Source organism: Megascapheus bottae, chromosome 1 (genome assembly GCF_031878675.1).
Source record: "Megascapheus bottae isolate mThoBot1 chromosome 1, mThoBot2.hap1, whole genome shotgun sequence".
NCBI classification, from domain to species: domain Eukaryota; kingdom Metazoa; phylum Chordata; class Mammalia; order Rodentia; family Geomyidae; genus Megascapheus; species Megascapheus bottae.
In genome coordinates, this window is record NC_143509.1 from 58,931,228 (window position 1) to 58,956,093 (window position 24,866).

At 39.6% G+C, this 24,866-nt stretch overlaps 1 protein-coding gene across 1 annotated transcript; it reads left to right on the forward strand.

The window, feature by feature from the left end:
* Window positions 1-9: 9 nt before the first annotated feature.
* On the forward strand, window positions 10-21,484 carry Lrrc58 (leucine rich repeat containing 58). The gene is made up of 4 exons (XM_090345654.1): window positions 10-563; window positions 9,426-9,554; window positions 11,376-11,653; window positions 14,851-21,484. Exons 1-4 carry the CDS (start codon window positions 64-66, stop codon window positions 15,057-15,059), a joined length of 1,116 nt encoding a protein of 371 aa, XP_090201780.1. The 5' UTR covers window positions 10-63; the 3' UTR covers window positions 15,060-21,484.
* The last annotated feature ends 3,382 nt before the right edge of the window (window positions 21,485-24,866 follow it).

Consider the following 24,866-nt stretch of genomic DNA (forward strand, 5'->3'; position numbering starts at 1 on the left):
GGGGCTGGGTCCGCGGGTGGTCACGCGCGGCGCGGCGCGGCGCGGCCTGGCCTGGCCTCCAGGATGGAGGAGGCCGGAGCGGCGGTGGCCGCGGCCGGAGAGGCCGAGCTGAACTGGTCCCGCCTCAGCGTGTCCACCGAGACGCTGGAGTCGGAACTGGAGGCGCGCGGCGAGAAGCGGCGCGGCTCCCGGGAGGCGCTGCTGCGGCTGCTGCTGCCCCACAACCGTCTGGCGTCGCTGCCGCGAGCCCTGGGCAGCGGCTTCCCGCACCTGCAGCTGCTGGACGTGAGCGGCAACGCGCTGACGGCGCTCGGGCCCGAGCTGCTGGCGCTGAGCGGCCTGCGCACGCTGCTGGCCCGCAACAACCGGCTCGGCGGGCCCGGCGCGCTGCCCAAGGGCCTGGCGCGCTCGCCGCTCTGTCGCAGCCTCCAGGTGCTCAACCTCAGCGGCAACTGCTTCCAGGAGCTGCCGCCCGAGCTGCTGCAGCTGCGCGCGCTGCACACCCTCAGCCTGGGCGGCAACCAGCTGCAGAGCATCCCGGCCGAGATCGAGAACCTGCAGAGGTGAGCGAGACACTCCCCGATGGGGGTCGGGTGTGTGCCCTGGCCGGGGGGGGGGGGGGGCTGCCGAGCATTTGACGCCTAACTGGTCATGGCGTGTTCGAGCCCTGCCGGGGAGCTCCACGAATTGCATTAAAGATCTCTTGTAAGATGGCAGCCGGGCGCCAGTGGCTAGCGCCCGGAATCCCAGCTACTCAGGAGTCGTGAGATCTGAGGATCGCGCTTCCAAGGTTTCTCGAGCAGGAAAGTTCGTGAGACTTGATAATAAATCTCCAGTTAAACGCCCCCCCCCCAAAAAAAAACCCTGAAGAGGAGCTGTAGTTTAATTGATAAAGCGCTAACCTTGAGTGAGTCAGAGACGGAGAGGGAGGGGGGGAGCGGGGGGGGGGGAGAGGGAGAGAGAGAACTGACTCTTGGACAGCATCTTGGCCCTGAGTTTAAGCCCTAGGATTTGCCAAAAATAAGAAAGAAAAGAAAACTAACTACAGATATCCACCATGTCACAGTATTTGGCCCTGTGCAGACTGCCCAGGAAGGTTTGTTTTTTTTTTCCTTCCCTTTTTGTTTCCTGTCTTTGTTGAATCCCAGGAGTGAGCTGAACCGAGCGGTACTTATTAACGGATGTAAATCTAAGGTCATCACTTCCTTGCTCAGAAGCCTTCCTTGGTTTTTCCATTCTTGTAGATCAAAGTGCATGCTTTTTGCTCTGACCTACGTAGTTCTTGCTTTCTCCTGTATCTCCAACAGTACCTGTTATGGAGTTAGCCATGCATTTTCCCAGCATGTAGGGGAAACTGTTTGCAGGTTCCGGCGCACGTAGGCACAGGGACAGAGCTTCTGAATGCATGTAGACTCAGTACATGCACGGGTCCTTTTTCCTGGAGTGTTTAATTTCACCTGGCAAACTCCTATCCATTACTCAAAAACCTTTACTCCCTGTAAAATTGTGCTAAAATACTTGTGTACCACATGTGCCTCACTGTTAAATTCAGTGCCTTCTCTACAGGAACTGTTTTGCCTACTAGACTGATTATTCAGTAAGTGTTCGTTGAATTTAATGGAAGGGTGAAATAGAGGTACTAGATACTAGAGGCTGGGCAGTAGAAACAGTGAAGAAATATCTTAGATCTGTAATAGTTTCACCTCCTTACTAAGTGTTCAAAGATAAACAAGGTTGTTAGAGCTGGAGAAACCTCCAGGTTAGGTGTAGTGAAAGGAACACTGATCTGGGGAATCAGAACTCTTGGCTTCCCAGCCTGAGGCAAGTTATCAGATACTTCCTTAGGGCTGTTTCCTAATCTGCAAAATGAAGCAGTTTATCTGAATAATTGCCTGTCTGGCTCTATCCTAGGTGCTGGGAACTGCAAGGTAGACCATGTGATTCCATCTTTGTGGAGCCTAGATACAAGCAGAGGAGACAGACATTAAATAACAGTTAGTCTCATATTTAATTACAGTGGCTGTAAGTTCTGTGAAGACTTGCAGAATGACTTGGGACAAAATAAGAGGAGCTTGACCTGATTTGGTCCTAGAGTAAGTGACATTTGAATTGAGCTTTTGAAGGAAGAGTATAATTATGGTGTTAAGGTGGTAGAAATCAATCTAGGTACAAAGAACGGCATGTAAAAGCCTAAGGCAAGGAGAGGAACTACCACTTCTGAAAGGTGGACTGTGAAATAGGAAGTGAACAAGAGTGAAGGAGGTAAATAGAAGTTTGGGCCAATTTAGCCACATCCCATTGAAGGCTGCTGGAATTTGGATTTCGCTCTCAGTGCACATGGATAAGAGTGGAGTCAGAAGAGGCTGGAAATGAAAGGAGTGGTGGTCAGGAGGACACTGGAAGGATAAGAAATGGTGGCTTATCAGTGTACTGAAACTGAAGGTATGAAAAGGAAGAGTTGGTACGTTTAGAGGTAAAATGGACAGTTCTTGGTTCCTTTCACTTTAATTCTAGCACTTACAAACTTTTCATTTGTATTTCAATACAAAGGGAAACTCAAAGAAAGCATTTACATGACTTGGGGAAAGAAGTACTCAAAATATTGTGCCAGAAGCCTAAACCTGGCCTAACAAAGCAACCTGGCTGCCAGGCACCCATGGCTCACATTGGTAAATGTAATCCTAGCTATTTAGGAGACTGAGATGTGAGGATAGAGATTCAAAGCCAGCTGAGGCAGTGTTAAAAATATACACCCCAAGAACCACTGAGTCACAGTGGTAGACATGAAAATAAAGAATTGTCTCAGCAAGGCAAATTTTACTTATGTAGAAGGATGCACCATCAGCCAAAAATCTGGCAGGCAGGCTGCTCCCTTATTTATCCTAATGCAGAAGGCTCTGTCCCTCTGCTCATATTGGTTGAGCTCAAATTCACAATGTGCTTACAATTGGCTCGTTTGAATAGGGCAAGATGCATTTACATAAAGTGGCCATTAAAGACTTTGAAATAATGCTAACAGTACACAATCTCAAAACATATCCTCACTCACTGTTATTTCTTCAACAATCTGAAGTGTGTCTTCTGAAATGTGTCTTGATTCCGTCTTGGTAAAATCAGTGAAGACAAAACCTTACATTTCAAAAATTCTTCCTAAGCAGTCCTTCTTTGACTTCAAAGGCAAGGCAGAAACTTTTAAGTAACACCCTTTGATAGAAAAGACATCCCCCCCCAAACAGGAAAGTCAGATTCTTATTCCCAATCGATCTCACCCCCTTTTTGCCCTCCTCTCCCCAAATCTAGAAGTGGAAGTTCAAGTACAGTGTCCAGGCTCCGAGTTCTAGCCTCGGAACTGACACAAATGAAAAAGGAAAAAAAAAATTACTTTTTAGCACAGCAGTATAAAGTGCTCACCTAGCATGTTCTAGGTATGAAATACTTAGGATGTCCTGTGGTAGATAGAGCCCTGTCATAGGTGCTCAGTATATACTTTAAACTTCTTACGATTCTGTGAGGTGGCATGCATACTTCTAAACAGAGGCTTACAGAAAGTAAGTCTCAACATGATAAAGCTAGTAAGTGGTGAAATTGGACTTTGACCATGGGGTCTCTGATATCAAACACATGAATTTTTCCACAGTACAAAGTAGGGCTAGAACCAGAATGTTTGGATTTTTCTTTTGTTGAATATGTCAGCAGGAGGATTAGTCCAAGTCAACCACTGCTTGACCTCATTTTCTGAACCCACAACTATGCGGCTATTGTTTTTATGTCTTTGGCTCAGTAATGTGTGCAGTTTTTTATATCCATGTTTCTACTTTTTAATTCTATCCCCTATTTCTCTTCACTGATAGACATCAGTGAAAGTTTAGAACACTCAGCTCTGGTTGAATGTAGGCCTAAAGGGTAATATAGAATTATCTCCTAGAGGTAGAAATAGCCTTGGTAACAACCTGATCCTTTTACTAATGAGGAAACTAAGATTTCATATTAGTAATTTGCTCAAGGCCAGGTAGTGACAGAGTTAGTTTTGTGGTTTAGAGTTGTGGCCTTGTGTAATAGAGCAATAACAAGTGCATTGATGGAGAGTTCAGGCCCCAATACTGAAAGAAAAAAAAGTTAAATGTTATGCACAATGTGTGATCTGTAAAAACTTGCCCTTTCTCCCACCCCATCATTATTCCAGGAAGGAACAGCTGTGTTTTCATTCTTCATTTGGTGATGTCAATGACTGTTCAGGGTTAGCAGAGTGGTTTTCCTGTGCTATTGATACTTTTCCCAAGTGGCAAAAATCTTCAAAAATAAATAAATTAGTAAATAAATAAAATAAAGTTTCTGAAAGCTTGCTTTCAAAAGTATAGCAATAATGAACACTGTAAGCCTTATTTTTTTTTTAACTTCATGTTCTTGCAGCAAATTACACTGTCAGTGTGAATTGAAGATTGTGAATGTAGATTTTGTTCATTAAAATATGAGGCTGGGGGCCAGGAGTTTGGCCTAGTGGTAGAGGGCTTGCCTAGCATGCACGAAGACCTGTGTTCAATTCCTCGGTACCATAGCAAAAAGCCAGGAGCGGTGCTGAGGCTCAAGTAGTAGAGCTCTAGCCTTGAGAAAAGTCCAAGGACAGTGCCCAGGCCCTCAGCTCAAGTCTCACAACTGGCAAAAAAAAAAAAAAAAAAAAAAAAAAAAGAGGCTGTTCTTCAGTAAATAAGTTTATTTGACTTTTATATGAACTTCTTTTGCTTTATATGCTGAAAAGGTAGGGATAATATTTATTTTGACATGTTTCTTCTTGTAAATTTTGACTTTTTATTCCTCACTTGGCTCAGACTTTAAGGAAGAGCTTAATAATTTATCACCACTGGATAACAAATTGGAAGTTAGCGAAAGAAAGCTTCAGTGCTTATTGGCATCAGAGTGCTAGCTGTTAAGGGAGAGGGTTTGAGCCAATTGGTCACTGGTACTTTTCCACTGTCTTTCTCTAAGAATGTCCTTTTTTTTTTGCTGCTGGCCTCTCTTACTGTTCAATTTGGTTTTAGAAGCTACTTACAAGGATTTTTGTTAAAACTTAGAAGTTAAAAATAACTGCCCTGGAATGTTTGGAAGCTAGTGTATAATAGGTGGGTGTCTTAGAAAAGAGATAGGCAACTGGAAATGATACATAGAATGTGTTAAAGTTTGAATAAAAATGCTTGTCCCTATTTAGACTCGGGTGTGTAGCTTGTGGCTGTCAGTTTGTTTCTACATCTGCCTTTGTAAGGCTTTGGTTTGAGTCAAGACCCAGATGATATATATCTAGTCGTGTGTTTCCTTGTGAATGAATAATGTGCTTTAAAATCCTATGGCAAGCAATAAATATTAAATGATTTAGTAGAGGTGCCACTGTTATGAATATACTCTTTAAGAATCACCGATAGTAGGTACAAAAATAAAGAATTGTCCCATCAAGCAAATTTTACTTCTTCAGAAAGGGTGTACCATTAGGCAGGCTTCTCCCCTATTTGTCCCTAATCCGGAAAAATCCCTGCCCTTTCTGCTCAGATTGTTTGAACTCATGTTCACAATCTGCTTGCAATTGGCTCGTTCGAATAGGGCAAGATGCATTTACATAGGTGACCATTAAAAGACTTTGAAACAATATTAACAGTACACAAGTAATCTTAAAACATATCCTTACCCTCTGCTATTTCTTAAACAATCTGAAGTATGTCTTAATTCCAATTTAGAAAGCCCTTGAAAAATCCTTCCTTATCCTCTTTTCCTTTCTATACTTGTTAATACTATCATAGCAGAATAATAGACAAGATTGGAACCACCTGGCTTAAAGAAAGAACTTTCAAGCAACCCACAATATTTTAAGAAAATTTGATATTAAAATGTATGATTCTTCCTGTACTCAGTAGCTGATTTAAGTAACTGTAGCTTTATAATAAAAAGGTTGAAATAAAAATGTGAGATCCAAAAGAATTTTTTAAATGAGACACTCAACCAAAAGCTTAATTGGTAGTGCAGACTTGTGGTTCTGAAACATAGGTAGGGGGTTTGCAATCCAAGGCTAATCCTGGTTGAATAACTAATCCAAAATAGGGCTTAAAACATGGCTCAAGTGGTCAAGTGATACTGTACCTGCCTAGCAAGCATAAAGCCTCACATGCAAACCCCATTATCGTCTAAAAACTGTGAGGAATCAGACTGACGGTATGAATTTAATATGCTGATTGGGTAATCTAATTATATTCACTTGTTTCAAAAGGGGATTTTTGAGTACATCATTTCAAAATGAAGAATACATATGTGTATTTATAGACACACATAACATGTGCATACATACATACAGTGTTCCCCCGCCTTATTTGTGGTTTTAGTTTCCTTGGTTTCAGTTTATTAGTCAGCAGTGATCCAGAAATACTAAATGGAATTATTTCAGAAACAAATACATCCTAAGATTAAAATTGCACTACATTCTGAGTAGCATGTCAAAGTCTTGAGCCATCTCATACTAGATGTGAATTGCCTTGTGGTCAGTGTGACCGCAGTGTATTCACTTAGTAGTCAGCACATGATATTTGACTTACTGATGTCCCTAAAGCACCAGAGTGATGATGTTGGCAATTCAGGTGTGCTAAAGGGAGACCACAAAATGTTTCCTTAAAGTGAGGAAGTGGAAATTCTTAAGGAGAGAAAAATAAATTCTGTAACTGCCATTGGGGACCAGAATGAATTGTGTAGTTGTGAAATTGTGAAGAAGGAAAGAGAAATTTATACTAGTTTTCAGCCAAAACTATGTTCGGGTAAAAGTTTAGTTGAGATGGAAAAGGGTAAAAAGCTTAGTTGAGATGGAAAACAGTGAGATAGAGGATTTGATTCCATTCCTGCCTTCAGGAACCCACTTGGGGTTCCTTGAAGAGTGCCAAGGCTGCGAGGCCACTGTAATTATATGAATTCACTAAATGGTGTGACACCAGCTGAAGAGGGAATTTAAAAGCACAGCATCCCTTTAGAATGTCACATAGAGAGCAAATGAAAAGTAGAAAAGAGATGAAAAGGAGGTTAGATCCTGAAGTTTAATCTAAGAGGGAGTCTAGAGAAATTAAAGAATGATAAGAAGATAATGAAGTAATAGTGGCTGAAATTTCAACAGTTAAAGAAAAAGCTTTGTAAGCTGATCTTTGACTCATGGAAGTCAAACTTCAGACCAATAGAGGGAAAATGTTCATCTCTCCTAATGAGCAAACAAAAGATGCAGAATGTCTACAATGGAAGGGTAGTACTATTGACTTTAGTGTGATAATGAAATAGCAACTTCCTGGTGGTAAGGTAAAGATAAGTAGCTGTCCTAGAATATACTGCCCAGCTGACCTAATATTCAAGAGTGAGAGAAGTTAGGTACCAATGGTTCAAGCATTTGAGACTGAGAATATGAAGATGTAAGTTCGAGGACAGCTGGGCCTCTTTCTTGGTCACTAAGTTCCTTCATCTGGAGAATCACCTCCATGGCCCCTCACTTGCCCCTTCTTCCCTAGAGCACTGACAGCTCCATCATTAGACAAATGCATTTCCCCCCTCCCTACAGGGCTAGCTTCCTCTGAGCAGTACTTGGTTGCGTTTACACTAGAATAGTCATACATGGGCATTTTGTTTTTTGAGTTTTTTTTAATTGAAAAACAATGTAAGCAGTAATACTAATTACAGTGATAAAAATGAACATGTAGAATAGAATGTTTACAAAGTCTATATATATATATATATTTTTAAGTATGAAGACCTTGAGTCATTTTAAAATTTTTTGTTATTATAAAGCTGATTACAGAGAGGTTACAGGTACATAAGTCAGGTAAAGAGTACATTTCCTTTTGAACAATGTCACCCCTTCCCTTGCTCTCCCAGTTTTTTTCTTCCCATCCCCATTTTCAACATGGTGTCTAGTGAGTACTACTGCTGCATTTGTTCACTCTTTGTCCCTCCATTTCTGTGACATGGGGTGGCATTGTGTATGTCATACTACTCTGAAAGGTGGTAAAGAAAGTAACTGACTCAAAGTTTGTACTGGTAAGTTATGGAACTGGAATTGAATGAAGAACTACCAAAAATAAAAGTGGGGGGGCAAAAACATAAGGGTACCATTGTGTGAGAAGTAATGTACCCACTACCTGAGGAATTTAACTGTAACCCCTCTATACATTACCCTGACAATTAAAAAAATAAAAATTAAAGTGAAGTCAAGTGTGGTGGTAAATGCATGTAATCCCAGCACTTTGGGACTGAGAAAGGAGGAAAGATTTAAGCTGTTAAGGAACACTTCACCAAGGTTTGAGTGGTCAGGAACTTTAGTGCAGTATGTTTCTATATATGGAGAGCAAAACCCAACAACTCTAAAAAAAGAAGACTAACCGGTAAAAAAGGAAAATAAACTTGTTTGAATTGCTTTTGACAAGCTCAGTACACACATAAAAACATGAACAAATGTAGACTTCACTAAAGGTTAAGAAAGAACAAAGTTATGAAGAAGTTTATTTTGATAGTACAGGATTTGAACTCAAGATTTTGCACTTGCTAGACAGTGCTCTTCCACTAAGCCATGTTTTCAACCTTTTTTGATTAGGCTATTTTTAGATAGCATTTTGAAGGTTGTTTTGGTTTGGTTTATTTTGGTTTTGCCCGGAACCTGATGGGACACAAATCCTCCTACCTGTGGCCTCCTGCCACTTCTTGGGCCCCTAACATTATTATTATTACTGTTATTATTATTACTAATCCTGGGGCTTGAACTCAGGGCTTGAGCACTGTCCTTGAGTTTTCTCAAGGCTAGAGCTCTACCACTTGAGCCACAGTACTATTTCTGGCTTTATGTATGTGGTACTGAGGAATCAAACCTGGGTCTTCGTGCATGCTAGGCAAGCACTCTACCACTAGGCCAAACTCCTGGTTTTGTTCCTTTTTAATCATGTAATGCTTCATATTGGGAATTGTATTTAATTAGAGCAGTGTCTGACATTGCTGGGTCTTGATTTTTTTTTATTGTAAAGATGTTATACAGAGGGGTTAAGTTACATAAGGCATTGAGTACATTTGTCCAACATCATTACCCCTTCCCTTGTTTTCTTCTACTTTCCCTCCCCCCCATCCTCCCCAAGTTGTAAAATTAATTTCCAACATACTGTCTTGTATCACTGTTGCATTGGTTTACCCTTTGTCTCACCATTTGTCGTTCCCCAATTCAGATAAATGTATTTATAAGACACAGAGGTCTTGGTTGCTGAGCTATGGTGTCCGTTCCCTAAAGACTGGATTATTTTTCTAGAGAGACTATGGCACATAGCAGATCTTTGTAGAATAGATGAATTGTGGTAATTATAATAGACACAGTAAATTACTTTGTCTATCATTTAGTTACTTCAATTTTTGTTTCTGTTCCTTTTCTTTTGCAGTTTGGAGTGTTTATATCTTGGAGGAAACTTCATCAAAGAAATCCCACCAGAATTAGCAAATCTGCCTTCTCTGAACTACTTAGTATTATGTGACAACAAAATCCAAAGTGTGCCTCCTCAGCTTTCACAGTGAGTAGTTTCCATTCAGCTCATGTAAATACTGACATATTTGCTTAGAAATGGTTTTAATTCCCCACATTTTATTTACTTTTCATTTTAAATTTTTGGCTATACTGGAGATTGAATTCAGGGTCTTGGGCATGCTATACAAGTGTTCTCCTACCTGAGCCAAGCCCCTAGCCTTTTTTGCTTTAGTCATTTTGAGGCAGGATCTCACGCTTTTGCTGGATCATGATTCTTCTACCTCTGCTTCCTGTCTAGCCAGGATTACACACAGATATCACCTCGCAGTTTATTGAAATAGTATCCCACAAACTTTTACCTAACCTGGCTTGTAATAGAGATCTTCCCTTCTCTGCAAGTACCTGGGATTACATGCTTGAGCTGCTATTATTCTAGCCTCTTATGTTTTTGTTTTGTTTTGTTTTTTGCCAGTGCTTGAATTCAGGGACTGAGCACTATCCTTGGGTTTTCTTAAGGCTAGAACTCTTATCACTTCAGCCATAGCATCATTTCTGTCTTTTTTTTTATGTATGTGATACTGAGGAATCGAACCTGGGTTTTTGTGCATGCTATGCAAGCACTCTGCCACTAAGCCAAACTCCTGATCCCTTTCATGGGTTTTTTTGGTGGTGGTAGTGTTTTGTTTTGTTTTGTTTTTTGTGGATCATGGGGCTTGAACTCGGCCTGGGCGCTGCCCTTGAGCTCTTCAGCTAAGGCTAGCGTCCTACCCCTGGACCTGGGCCGTGTCCCTAGCTCTTCAACTCAAGACTACCACCCTACCTTTGAGCCAAGCCCCACTTCCCATTTTCTAGAGGTTAAGTGGAGATAAGTCTCAGATCCTTTTTGCCCGGGCTGGCTTTGAACCTTGATCTTCAGATCTCAGCTTCCTTAGTAGTTAGGATTACAGGCGTGAGCCACTGAGCCCAGCATCCCTCTCATGTTTTATACATAGAAAATAATTAGGAACCAAGCATGATATGGTGCATTATTATAATCTTGAGAGGTTGAGACAGGAGGATCTCAAGTTCCAAGGGCAGCCAGGGCTACATAGAGACTGTTTCAGTCAATGAGGAAGAAAGAGAAATGAATAAGGGGGAGGGGAAAGAAGGGAGAAGGGAAAAAGAACTAGGGGGTTTCAAATGGTACAATTTTAGCTTTGAGGTTTCCTGTGAGTCAGGTTTTTTGTTTAATGTTATTTTTTATTGTTTGTTTTCATTTTTGTGAAGGTCCTGGTAGGTTGAACTCAGGGCCTAAGTGATGTCCTTGAACTACTTTTATTTAAGGCTTAAACCACAGTACCTCTTCCAGCTTATTCTCAGCAGTTTTTTGGAGATAAAGAGTCTCATGAACTTTCCTGCCTGCATTGGCTTTGAACTGTGATCCTCATATCTCAGCCTCAGAGAGTAGCAGGAATATAGGTGTGAGCCACCAGCACCTGACTTTTATTGCTACTTTTAAATGTGTATTCCTCAATATTTGCTCAGTTTGTTTTCTGTAAGCAAAAAATACAGTATTTATTTGGCATTGATTTCCCAGGTTTTTATGTGACTTGGTGACACAGTACAAGGAACTTTTAAGACTTTGTAACTGTTTCACTATGTCTGAATCCTGTAGGTGCCATGAATCTTCAGGTGTTTGAATATAATATGTCCCCCCCAAATCTTAAAATTTAGCATTTACCTCAGCCAGCATGTGCACATACATGCACACACCTACACACACACACACATTCTCATTCTCTCTCTCTCCCTCTCCCTCTCCATCTCTCCTACCTTTGCAATATATATGCTGCTGCCAGCTATTGATTCTGTGCTGCCTTCCTTACAGGTTGCATTCCCTTCGTTCCCTCAGTCTTCACAATAATTTACTGACATACCTGCCTCGAGAGATCCTCAACCTTATTCACTTGGAGGAGCTGAGTTTACGAGGAAATCCATTGGTGGTTCGGTTCGTTAGGGATTTAACCTATGACCCTCCCACTCTCCTGGAACTGGCTGCACGGACCATTAAGATTCGAAATATTTCTTACACTCCCTGTGATCTTCCTGAGAATCTTCTTAGATACTTGAGTTCAGCCAGCAATTGCCCAAACCCAAAATGTGGAGGTAAGTAAGTTCAGGGTTTGTGTTTTCTCAGTTATTTTCAAAATTTGAAGATCTACATGTTTGAACTCAGGGCTTTCACCCTTGCTAAGTAATTGCTGTACCACAGAGCAGTGTCTCCATTCCTTTTTGCTTCACTTATTTTTCAGATAGTCTTGTTCAGGACTGAACCACAGTATTATTTTGTCTCCCAAATAGCTGAGACCATTGAGATTGATCATTTATAGCGAGATGAAATTTCATTAACTTTTTCCTCATTTTGTCTTTGAATTTTCATCCTCTGAATTTTGACCTCCCGAGTAGCTAAGGATTTCAAGTGTGAGCCATTACTTCTGGCCTACATGTTGTTTTAATTAAGATTTCTTTTAGAAAAAGAAAGTAAAACATTTCACCCTCTTAGTTTTCCTCCTTCTTTCCCTTTTATAAGGTTCTTTTTGTTTTTTTTTGGCCAGCACTGAGTTTTGAATTCTGGGTCTTGCACATCCTTTGACTGGAACGTTTGACCTATGCCTCCTGTCCACCTTTTTGCTGGTTACTTTGGGATTGGAATCTGGGACTTCTCTGCCTAGCCTGGCTTGAATCATAGTCATCTCTTAGAGATCAGCCTCATGAGCAGCTAAGATTACAAGCATGATCCATGGTTCCTGATTCTCTCTAGAAAATTGCTCTTTTAATGTATTTTGGCTTCATACCAAGAAAATATCCAAGAACTGTCATTTTGTCTAGGAACTATTATACGATGATAAAATATGGTAAATTGAATGGAAGTGTTGGAAAGCATTTTTTAAATGTCTGGAAACATTTCACATTTACTTGGAGGACATTTTATATGACTCACCATGCATTGTAGTAGCTCCCTTTATAAAATGGTTTAAGATGAGAGTAGTCTGAATGCATGCCCATTTCAGAATGACTGTACCCTAGGACTTGTACATTCCTGTTTTCAAAACTTTTCAGAACATTTGGAAATAATGAAATAAATGGGCTGTTATAGGGCAGAGTAAGATAAGTTTCTCAAAGAATTCAAAATACTATGGGAAACTAAAGGAGAGTGATCTGTTGTTGTTGTTGTTGTTGTTGTTTTTCTGCCAGTGCTGGCCTTGAGCTCAGGACCTGAGCACTGTCCTTGGACTTTCTCAAGGCTAGAGCTCTACCACTTGAGCCTCAGCACCACTTCTGACTTTGTTCTATGTATATGGTACCAAGGAATCGAACCTGGGTCTTCGTGCGTGCTAGCAAGCACTCTACTACTAGGCCAAACTCCCAGCGAAGGAGAGTGCTCTTTTAAAGATCTCTTTCCAGAGCTTTGATCTGGGCTGAGGCATCCTTGAGAGGTTTTGTTAGGTTTTTGAGGCATGAGACAGAGTGGGAAGCTTTACACGTCACAGAAAAGATTGGAGGCAGAACCATGTGGAGCCCTGTGTCACAGGCTGTAAAGAGAAACAAGCATGAAAGGTCATTGGAGTCAGTTGTAAAGGACCTGAGGGGCCAGGGTGTAGGTGCTAGTGAGTAGTACCTCATTTTATTTTGACTTCCTCATAAAATACTAAACAGAAATCTCTTTTAATGGGAGATACAGAACAGGTTTTAGTGCTGAGAATACATGTCACATGAAGTAAAATGAGGTGAAGTTTTCCCCTTAAATTTATCTTAAAACTGTTACAAGGCTAGGAATGTGGCTTTGTGGTAAAGGGCTTGCCTAGCATACATGAAGCCCTGGGTTCAATTCCTCAGTACCACATATACTGAAAAAGTCAGAAGTAGTGCTGTGGCTCAAGTGGTAGAGCTCTAGCCTTGAAAAAGTCCAAGGACAGTGCTCAGGCATTGAGTTCAAGGTCCAGGACTGGCAAAAAAAAAAGTTACAAAGTCAAAAAGACCAAAGAGTTAAATTCCTCAAAGATTATTACACGTTATAAAAGGTACCTTCGGTTTAGGACATAATGGCATACTCTGGGTCATTGAGTTCTTAAATGTTCCCTGGGGCGTCCCTCTCTGGACTGGAGTGGCCGGGAAACACATAGGAACCAAGGCCTTCTGGTCTAAATCTCTACTTTGCATTCATCCTCTTCTGAATGTGGACCTCTTCATCAATTCCTTTTTCTCGCTCAAAAAAATTTGTAAGTGTACTGAAGTGCCACTTATTTTCGGAATGCTTCTTAAATTGCTATTTTAAAATTTGAACTATAGTAAATGAACAGTTACACTATTTCCCCCTGAAATACTTTATTGAACTGTAATTTTACATTTTGTGAGGTCTTTTCTGTTTGTGTAATCTGAAGTCTTGTAGATGATAAAGGTATGGATTGTACAATTTGGCACATTGTAATTCCATCATCCATCTGTTTTCAGGAAGCTAATACAATTTTTATTATAGTGGTATCAATCTGTTGACTGACCAACTTGTAGAATGTGTATCTTTTAACATTTCAAAGTAATATAGCATAAAAGGTTAGAATGGCAGTACCAAGAAAAAAAAAGCAGAAAATAACATTTCTCTGCTCCTTATTAGTCCATATCTTTTCATTCTGGGCCTTTAGATGATAATGTATTGGGCATTTAGGTGTGGGGCTTGAGATCCTCTCAGAGACAGCAAGACCCATAACACTATGTAGTCTGGTTACACTGTGACCACTGAAAATCTTCTGAAGCCAGAGGCATTAGCTTGTACTTTTCTCAGCCTTACCCACATTTGTGCTTCTCTGTGGCTGCAGTTCAGGAGCACTAGATTAGCAGCCAAAAGAGCTAAGTACTAGTTTGGCCTTCCTGGAGACCAAGTGACATCATCTGAGAATCAGCTATAGATAATATAAGCTCCAGAACAGTACTAAAAGTCACCTCTTTATAGGTTTCCTATATATTTCTTTAAGATCCTTAAGAGAGGTGTTGATTTGGTTTTGTTCAGTATCCTGCAATCTGCATCAGCCACTGGCCAACTCACCCAAGAGGGAAAAAAAAGTAAGAACACAGTGTTCTTTCTAACCTTTGGACCCAAATCTCAAGATAAATCTTCAGGCCTTCCCTTTGTAGCCAGATTGTCCACTGTTCAGCCCTTCAGTATTTCTGTAAAGTACTAAAGAAACAATTACTTCTGCTTAAGTTGTCCCAAAGGAGAGACTTTGTGAGATTTCTCCAGAACGCTGAAGAGAAGGTTGGCATGCAGTGTTCTTGCTCTGTTTATTTATATGTCTCCTTCTCTCTAGGAGTCTACTTTGACTGCTGCGTCAGACAGATTAAGTTCGTGGACTTCTGTGGGAAGTACCGCCTCCCTCTCATGCACTACTTGTGCTCTCCTGAGTGCTCCTCTCCCTGCAGCTCTGCCTCGCACAGCTCCACATCCCAGAGCGAATCTGACTCCGAGGATGAAGCTAGCGTTGCTGCACACAGAATGCAGAAAGTTCTCCTTGGTTGAGCCCAATCGAGGGACCTGTGAAATAGTACACAGCTGAGCAGAGAAACAGCTTGAAGTTGACTAGCATCAAGAAGAATACTTGATAGATAAGTTTATATTCCATCTGCCTGTCCAGCAAGAATGAGTCTGGTTCCGTGTTGAGACAGACTTCACTCCGAGTGCGGTGTTCTGAGCAGGATGGTACATTCTGAAGAGCAGCCTGGGCCCAGCTGCTGCCACTGAGATAGAAAAGTAAGGAGTCATCAAGGCTGTGATTGTTACAGGGCTGCCTTGGCAGTGGGTTGAACACTATGCCACAGAAGGCTCTTCTCCTTACACTATCCCTGTTTCTACGTGGCAGACCTATTCATATGAGCCCATAGGTAGTCACATGGGACTTAAGCCTTTCTGACCAAATAACCTGCTAAAGAATGTAACATTTAAGTGGGATATTGAAATTTTTCATTTTTCTGTATGATTATTATTAATCTATATAATCTAGCAATGAATGACTGTTAAAGTGCCTTAATCATTCCAATGATATGGAATTGACATGGAATTTTTTGTAATAAATAATGCCAGAGCAACCTAGATCTGACACTATGCAGAACCCTTTAAAATATGCTTTAACAATTCAGTGGATCACATCAAGCTCATGGCCATCTTAAATTCTTTTTTGTTTTCAACATAGCAGTGATCCCTCTTTTAAAAACTTTTTTTTTCTTAAGTAGTTGTACAAAGAGGTTTAAATTCAACATGTCAGTTTGAGTACAGTGCAGCAGTGATCCTGCTTAAACTAGTCACTTTATACCCAATGGAAGACCACCATCTTGATCAGTCTATTTATCATAAGACAGAGCAGTGTATTTTGACAGAAAATTGTAGAGGACAAGCTAATTTATGTGGAGAAAGGTTAGAATCCAACAAGCAAATATAACCCCTTTGTGCTATATGCTAAACTACCTTTGAAACATTACCCCAAGAAAAAAACTATGTGGTTAGCTAAACATGACAAGAAGGCCAAAGTTGAAAACCAGGAGATTACATTCATACAGTATCTAAAACTATTTTAAAATGGAACACTTACAAAGTAAAATACTGATAAATAGCAAAAAAATATTGTTTATTGTATCTTTAAAGTAGAGGAGAAAAGTAGCTTTGCAAATTAATGCCATTGGAAATTACCAAATTTTTATTAGCTAGTTTAATGTGCAATAGGAATTAAGCAGTAGAACAACTAAGTTGATGTAAAGTATACAACATATGTATAATCATTAGATTAGAACCTATAATGGCATAATCAATGCTAAATGTACAGGTCAGATTGCATTAGAATGGTGTGACCTCTTACAGGCACACCATTTTGTATTATAATGATATAATGTGTGTTAGGTTTCTGTATATATTTTTATTCTAGAATATAGAGGTAATTCAGGGTTTGTGTGTGTTTGTATGTTCATTCATGAAACATGAGAGTTTCATGACTGCAGTTGTGAGACGCTGCTATAGTGAGTCCCCTTCCCTTCTCCTTGTTAAAGTGTAGTAAGATTTTTTTTATTATTATTTAGAAATGTTCTGCCTATATCTATAGAAGTAATGGTTATATTGTATATTGTAAAATACAAGTAACAGTCTTTGCTTGTGTCTTCCGCTGAACCACAGCTGGCTGCAGCTGAAATCATGAAAAGTAAAGGTTACTAGGCAGTGCCTATGTCAAGCCTAAAATGTAAATGGAAAACACTCAAATTGATAGCATCAAACTTTTCTGGTTTAAATGCTTCTAAATAACATATTATCTGTAGTACTGAGATAGAACTGAGAACCTCATGCTTACTCATTTGCTTGTTGCTTACCTGGTTAAACAATACTTCCTATCTGGCTTTTTGCTGATTAATTGGGGATAGAGTCTTGTGGACCTTTTTCTGGCTTCAAACTGTGTTCCCCTGGATCTCAGCCTCATGAGTAGCTAGGATTGCAGCATAACACTATAGGACCCAGCATCTACTTTTTTGTGGACTATCAATCAGCTTAACCTAAGTAACAGCTTGAGTAATCTTTTTTTTTTTTTTTTTTTTTGCCAGTCCTGGGATTGAACTCAGGGTATGGGCACTGTCCTTAGACACTTTTTGCTCAAGGTTAGCGCTCTGCCACTTTAGCCACAGTACCGCTTCTGGCTTTTCTGTGTACTGAGGAATTGAACTCTGGGCTCCCTGCATGCTAGGCAAGCACTCTACCACTGGCCTTTGAGTAATCTTTTAAGAATTAGTTTTTGTAAAATAAATAGGTAAATATAGCACTTAGCCAAACATACCCTTTCCACCTTCCCATGAAGGAGGTAAACGGCTTGATCTTTATATAGAGAAATATATAGAATCAGACATGGTTTCCAACCAGTGCCATATAATGTAGATGTATACTAATCGTGAATGTTCTGCCAACAAAATGTTCATAATAGTTCTTCATAGTTCATAATAGTTTTTAAAATGTAGGGTCAGTATGCAGCTGTTTCTACTAGCTCTGTTTGTTTGTATTTGTTTGGGAGAGGTGCTAGAGAAGGACTTCAGCCTTTGCTCGTTCAGGGCGAGCACTCTTCCAGAGACACAGCCCCAGCCTAACTGTGTATTTGAGCCAGGGTCTTGCTGTGCAGGCCAACCCAGGACACTTCATGTAGCCCCGACTGTCCTTAACTGGTGAGCTTCCTGTCTCTACCTCCCAAGTACTAGGATTACAGGCTTATACCACCAAGCCTGGCCTATTTTTGGTAACTTGTAATGAAATCTACATTTTAGTTGTTAGTTTTATCTTTTTTTTCTTTTATTTTTAATTTTCTACATGGATGCTAATAATGTCTAGGATATTCCTTGTTATAGAAATATAGAAGATGAGATAGAAGGGATTTGATCATCTCGAAACAAGATGATCCTGAGTCAGACAGCAGACATATATTATAATGGCAGTATACTGATATTTGAAATAGAAATAGAGGCAGTGTACAGTTGTAGTTGTGTTTACCCCTAGAATCCAAACTGAGTTAGAGACATAGTCTTACCTATTTAGAAAACAGAAGGTTAGGTAATATATTTGGTATCAGAGACTAATTGACACAGAGACCAGCTATGCTTAGTATTCCCTGTATTTGAGTAATAACGAAGGTAGTTATGTTTTCAAGAGTCTCATTGTGGGAGTGCAAACTGGCCTCAAACTTGGAGTCTTCTCGTCTCTGCCTCCCAGTTGCTGGGATTATAAGTGTGGACCACCTCATTCACTCAGCTTTGTATTTTACTTCCAAATGCGTTTTGAAGGTGCCTGTCCTATACATCTTGGTATTAACATTTTTAAGTTGCCAACTTTAAAAATATATTTTAGACTGTACAACAAACTTGGAAAACATTTTTGTCATTAGAAATGCAAATAAAAAGTCCACAGCCAGGCACTGGTGGGCTCATGTTTGTAATACTAACTACTCAGGTAGCTGAGATCTGAGGACAGAGGTTCAAAGCCAGCCTGGGCAGGAACAATAAAGTACTCAGAAAAAGCCCAAAGTGGTGCTGTGGTGATGAGTGCTAGCCATTGAGTAAAATGAAGCTCAGGGACAGCACCCGAGCCTTAAATTCAAGCTTGAGGGCCTACACAAAATAACAACAGTATTGTGGACTAATACTGCAAGTCAGTTCTTGTCAACATTGTAAATGTCAAAGTAATAATTACATAGAACATTACTTTTTGTTTGGTTGGTAGTTTTTGTTGTTGCTGTTGCTTTTTGTTTTTTTCTTTCTGGTTCTTGGGTTTAAACCAAGGGGCTCATATGCCCCAGACCTTTTTTGCTTGTATGCTGTTTTTTTGAGATAAGGCCTCACTCACCCTCTGCCTGAGATAGCCTAAAGTTTGTAATCCTCTTGCCTCTGCCACCCAAGTAGCTGAAATTACCAAAGTATACCACTAAGCCTAGTTTAAAATAAATCTTTAGCAACAAAGGGCATAGAGACAAGTCATACCCAAGGATTATCTTAAGCTAAGAAAGCCTTTTAGGGTAACTGAATTGTTTTATAAAGTTATAAAATGACCTGTCATCTAAAAACCTTTATTGTAATTATTCAGTACCTGTTATTGAGAGCTGGTCTTCATCTCTCAAATGAAGCAAAGCCAGCAAGTGATAGGGTTTTCTTCCAGCCAACTTTGCTTCTCCAACAGGGAGAAAGCAGTACTTCATTAACCTAGATTTTTTTGTGGTATAGCAAATAATCTTGGTTAATGTTGACCTTTTTATTGTAGGAAAGAAAAAAAAATTGCTCTTTGAAAACATTTTTTAGCAGTGCCTATTTACATATTTAAGAAACAAATGGACATTTGCTAAATTTAGTATGATCTCATATAGGGAAAACTTACTATAGTATTTACACCAAATTAGTTTAGCTATGTACAGTAGACTAGTTAAAAACTTAAGTGTTAGGGTAAAACCTAAACAATCCCCCATTCATCCAAAAGGAGAGATTTTATTATGGCACAATATTACTCCTCACTTAATCTTAAGAGTTTTATAAGTTCTGCTGGGAATTTAACCTCAGTAAAGGCTGTTGTGTAGGCTTTTAGGCAGCATGGCCTATAATATATAGTTCTAGTTTCCTCTGCATGAAAGGACGTAGATGACCATCACGTTTTCTATTTTAACACTAAATTGTATGTATCAGCAAACTTAGTTTTTAACAATGCATTTAATTTTGTGCTTTTTTTTTTATAATAGTTCTAATCTTTTAAAACATGCATCTATGTTGTTTGTGGTCAGAGAGTAGTAAGTGCCTTAAATCATCCCTTGACCCAGGATTGGGGAAACTCAGGTGACAGCCTCATGATCTCTGACCTTTAACTTGAGGGAGTAAGACTGATGGAGAGAGATTTGTCCACCTACAACAGGGCCCATTGTATCAGTGTAGAACTTGTGGGGAGGCAACCTCAGTATTCTGCTACCAGAGGGCACTGCCATAAGCAAAGGTACCCTGAAATAAAATCAGTAAAAGATGTTTCTTTACTCCCTTTATATAGCACATACATAACTCTACATATACAGTGCCCACGCAGCATCAGATGGAGATATTGGCACTATGAGGCTTAGCATGCTTTTATCACTAACTTTTTTTTATTATAGTATAGATTGAAAGTGATTATGTTTTTAATATTTTTACCTGAAAATACTAACATTTGAAGAATCCTTTTGTTGGTTTAAAGTTACTAAGGATTGAAGTAAAGATTGACTAACAAACAGTGCACATTATTGAACCGATACTCACCAGGCAATTCTGATTTGAATGCTAAAATCACTGTTGCTCATTAGTCTCTAAGGGAACTTAGTCTATTATATATTAAAATCTGTTAGTTCTACAAAGGTTATTTATATATTCTCATACCAGAAAGCCTGGTGAAAGAACCATCCACATTCACCAGAAATCGCTTTGGTTTTGTTCCTTTGGTTATGAATAAATTAGATAAAACTGCTTTTTTTTTTTCCCGATTGTCACCTAAGGAGAAGGAACTGGATCACTGCTATTGTTGGTATTGAAAACATTAAGACAATCTTTAATTTGTGTATACTGATGTATAAGTGAATCCCTCCACCAGTTTTGCTTATTCTACACTTGAGCTGCACCTCCAGTTCGTTTGGCTCATCTTCATGAGTAACCTTGATGTGTTCCTAAGAATGAGTATTGTCCTCAGCAGTACTTCACAGCAGTTTTATAGAGACTTAGGCTGAAGTTTTGGTTCATTCTCACCCCATTTTGTATTCATGATAAACAAAAATATACTGGGGAAAAACCCTTAGAATAACCAGTATTTTAAGTTTATTCATAAAGCTTGGAACTTCAAAGTCTCAGTAGAGGATGCTGAAAATACATTTTACCTTTACTTTAGTCAGGTAACTATGATCTGATTCATTTCTATATTTGAAATCTTTAAATCAGATATATAATTAAAGCCTAACATTAAAAACATAAGTGTAAGCTGGGTGCTGGTGGCTGAGCTGCTCAGGAGGCTGAGATCTGAAGATTGTGGTTCAAAGCCAGTCTGGGCACAAAAGTCCATGAGCCTCTTATCCCCAGATAACCATCAGAAAATTGGGAGTGGTGCCTTGGCTTAGCGTGGTAGAACACTAGCCTTCAGCTTTGAAGAGCTCAGGGACAGTGCCCAGACCCAGAGTTCAAGCCCCAGGACCCACCAAAAAAGAAAAAGTGTAATTCAGCAATATAATTCAAATAAAATTTTATTTTTTGGATAAAATATAGTTTAATGTATCAGTTTCAAATGTTCCCTTGTAATGGTAAATTCCTTGAAAAGAATATTTAAACTACTTTGAGTATTTCCTACCCCTTCCAAGACATCAAAACATTGTAATCTTGTAGTAACTAATCTTCTATGTGAATTTTGCCTTATTAAACATTGTGCCTTATTATTAATTTTGTTGAAATCCAGCTCTATATTTTGGGGAAATAACAGTATTTTATTCTTAATGAATAAGAATTTACTATTACAAAAACTAAAATCTTTATAATGGTTGTATTTGCCTATAATATCATTACTTATCTGTTTATTGAACTTACTCAATACATGAATCCATAAAATTAAGTGTGTGTTAGTATTTATTCTCTGTGCTTGAGACAAAGGATAAAAGATGAATTAGCCAGGTTCTTGTCTGCTGGAGTTCTGCAGTAGAATGGGACATGATATTTTGCATACGCAGGTCAGATAAGGTCGAATGTTAAAGCCCTTAGTGCTGCCCAGTGTAGGAATCCAGACCGGTTATAGTTCGACTTCAGCTATCTTAAGCCAGTCACTTTCCCTCTGTTGTTTCCATTTAAATATAAGAATTCCTCTGGATAGCTGAATTAAACTGACTGAATTGAGTAGAGTCAAGGGAGGGATACTAGATAATAGGGGACCCATCCCCAGACAAACTTAAACCCAGTGTCCAGCTGCCCTACGTGACTTGCTTTACCTAGTAGGTGCACTTAGCACCTGCTAATCACTAAAGTATTTTAGTGACTACCTCCTTGGTAACTGAGGCTGGTAGAATCAGATATTAATGGATGCCTAGATAGGACCAGAGTGAAGTGACTTGCCCAACCAAGTTCACTTGGATAATGAAAGCTAGAGCTAGATTCCATGCATTTTCCAAAATAATCATTGTAATGGGTTTTCTTGTTTGTTTCGTTTTTGCCAGTCCCTAGCTTGAGCTCAGGGCCTGAGCATTGTCCTTGGGCTTTCTCAAGGTTAGAGCTCTACATGTTGAGCCCACAGCACCACTTCCGGGTTTTTCTATGTATGTGGTACCCCAGTCTTCATGCGTGCATGCTAGACAAGCACTCTACCACAAGGCCAAACTCCCTACCCCTGAAGTGTTTTATATAGAGACATGTAAGAAAATAGAATGCGTGCACCAGCACAGATTGACGGTCCAATCTTTGTTCATCCATTAGTCACTTATTTTCTGAACTGAAAGTGCTTTGAGTATGTAAAATGGTATATTTGGGTGGAGTGGGCACAGGGAAGATTACTACCACCAAGCCAGTGTTCAACAGATTATGAAAACCAGAAGCAATACATTGTTTGGCTTGATCAGAAACATGTGAAAAGATGTCTTGGTCAAATTTTCAGGTTCTAGTGGTGAAGCTGGGGACTCTTATGAGGAAAACCTGGTCATGCTGTAAACTGCACATGATGACTGCAGACAAAGAGGGCTGACAGAAGCCAACATTCCCAAAAAAGGAAATATTGGGTGAAGCTACAGTTAATCCATAGACGTGGGTTCTCTGGATAGAAAACAGTAAGGACAGTTGAATTCAACTACAGATTTTGTAAGCACCATGCCAAATTTTTGCCTTAGTTTTTAAAGATTATATTTTTAGATTCAATTTTTTGTTTAAATCTGAATATTGCCATCTTCAGATTTCTGTAAATACATAATTTAAATGGAAAAGAAAACTTGTTCATGGTATCATGGGAACTTTGGAAAAGAAAATGTTATGATGTTATGGATATTTTTAATACTTTGAGAGTTTTAAAAACAAGTAATGATACGTGAACTGGATATGATTTTTTAGAAGTTAAACTTATTTTATAGCTAATTTTTAGAATTGACCTCTGAGGTTCTTGGTAACTAAGAGTCTACAATTATCTATGGTTAAAGTTCTATTTTTGTAACTCAAAAACATTTGTAAACTATCATTGGCTACACCCCAGTTACTTACTTAGCTCATGTAGGTCTTTTCATCTTCCCTCAACCAGTGCACTCACAGACCTGGACTCTTATCTCCAATTAACCCCTAGAAAATGGGAAGTGAGGCTTGGCTCAGGGACAGCACCCAGGCCCAGTTCAAGCTCCATGACCCACAAAAAAAAAAAAAAAAAAGACTATTTCACCCTAATCTTTAATCAAAATTTCAACTTTCTACCATTTCTAAGGGGCTGGAACAGTGGGGAGCATATGTCAATAAGCAGTTTTGAAACAATTCTTATTTCTGCCAAGGGCTGCAAGCACTCATAAAGGAAAGGCATTCATGCAATCAACCAATGGGTAAGAATGAGCCCAGTGACCACTAGCTGCCTGTGGCAGAGTTGTGATTACATTTTGATCTCGGTATGTTGTAGGAATTTCTCCTTAATCTTAAACCTTCACAGAATCAGAAACTTAGCAGTGAATGTGTGGTAAAACATTACTCCAAGATTTATGTTGTAAGGCAACCTAGCCATTAGAGTGGACCCGTGTTTGAAAGCCTCAGAATTTTACTTTAGCAATTCTGAAGTTGTAACATTTGTCACTAGAGGAAATATTTTATAATGACCTTATAAATACTAGAGAGATTAGATATATAGGCAACTTTAAATTACAGGCAGGCACTATGATGCTCGCGTGAGCCTGTGAGTGTATGTGGGCTATTGTGTTATCTTTAGACTTTATCTGGCTCCACAATCCCAAACTACCCACCACTGTGAAGTGAACACACCAAGCTGTACACATGAGACATAAACCCAGTAGCACGGGATGAATGTCAAGTTGTGATAAATTGAGAGTTCTTGGCAGTGAGGATTTCCACCTTCATGCTAGAAATCATTCAGACTCATGGACAGAGGTTGGCATCCAGGAGGAGGAAAAAGCTCCCCACTACTTGGGCTGTTCTAATTCACTCTGAGGGAAATTGGGTACACTTTTCTCACTGAACCACACTGAAGCTGTTTATTTGTTGAATGTCATATAAATGCCTATGCATATTCATTGTAAGCATATCCTAATTTCTGATTCCTTACTATGTAAACTCTTGGGTACCATCATCAAGATATTTTTGAAGACATTTATTGTCTTACATTCGGACATGCCCAAATCTTTACGTGGTCATAAACGTGCAGAGAGAGAGGGAGAGACCCTGAAAACATGCACACCTTTAACCTGAAGTTTGGATCCTTGGCTACAAAAAGCAGAATGTGTTAGCCACTTTCCCCTGAGCACATGGCCGAGAGATTTAAAAAAAAAACAAAGGTGGGGGCAGGGATGATAGTCAATGCTGGGCCCACTGTGTCCTAGGATCGCTTTCCACACCCCTCGTTCAAGAGATGTAGAGACAAACCCAGCTTAAAACAAGTCCAGACAGGTGCTTTAACATAAAATGTATTTCTTCTCAAAATGTGGAGGGACTTAGTAATTAATGAGGCTATTACCCCATGAGAGAGATTTTCCTAAGTGTGCCTTTTAGCCTAAGATAGCTATCTTTTCGCTTCATCTCCCTCCCTTTCTTTCCTTCCCCCTCTAATGCAACCATGACAACCAAGACAGGATTATTCATA

Excerpts from the sequence above, each read along its gene's own strand:
- Lrrc58 (XM_090345654.1), top strand. The coding sequence starts at position 64 with ATGGAGGAGGCCGGAGCGGCGGTGGCCGCGGCCGGAGAGGCCGAGCTG. Across the intron at positions 564-9,425 it reads GAGATCGAGAACCTGCAGAG|TTTGGAGTGTTTATATCTTG; the intron begins GTGAGCGAGACA and ends TTTCTTTTGCAG. Across the intron at positions 9,555-11,375 it reads GTGCCTCCTCAGCTTTCACA|GTTGCATTCCCTTCGTTCCC; the intron begins GTGAGTAGTTTC and ends CCTTCCTTACAG.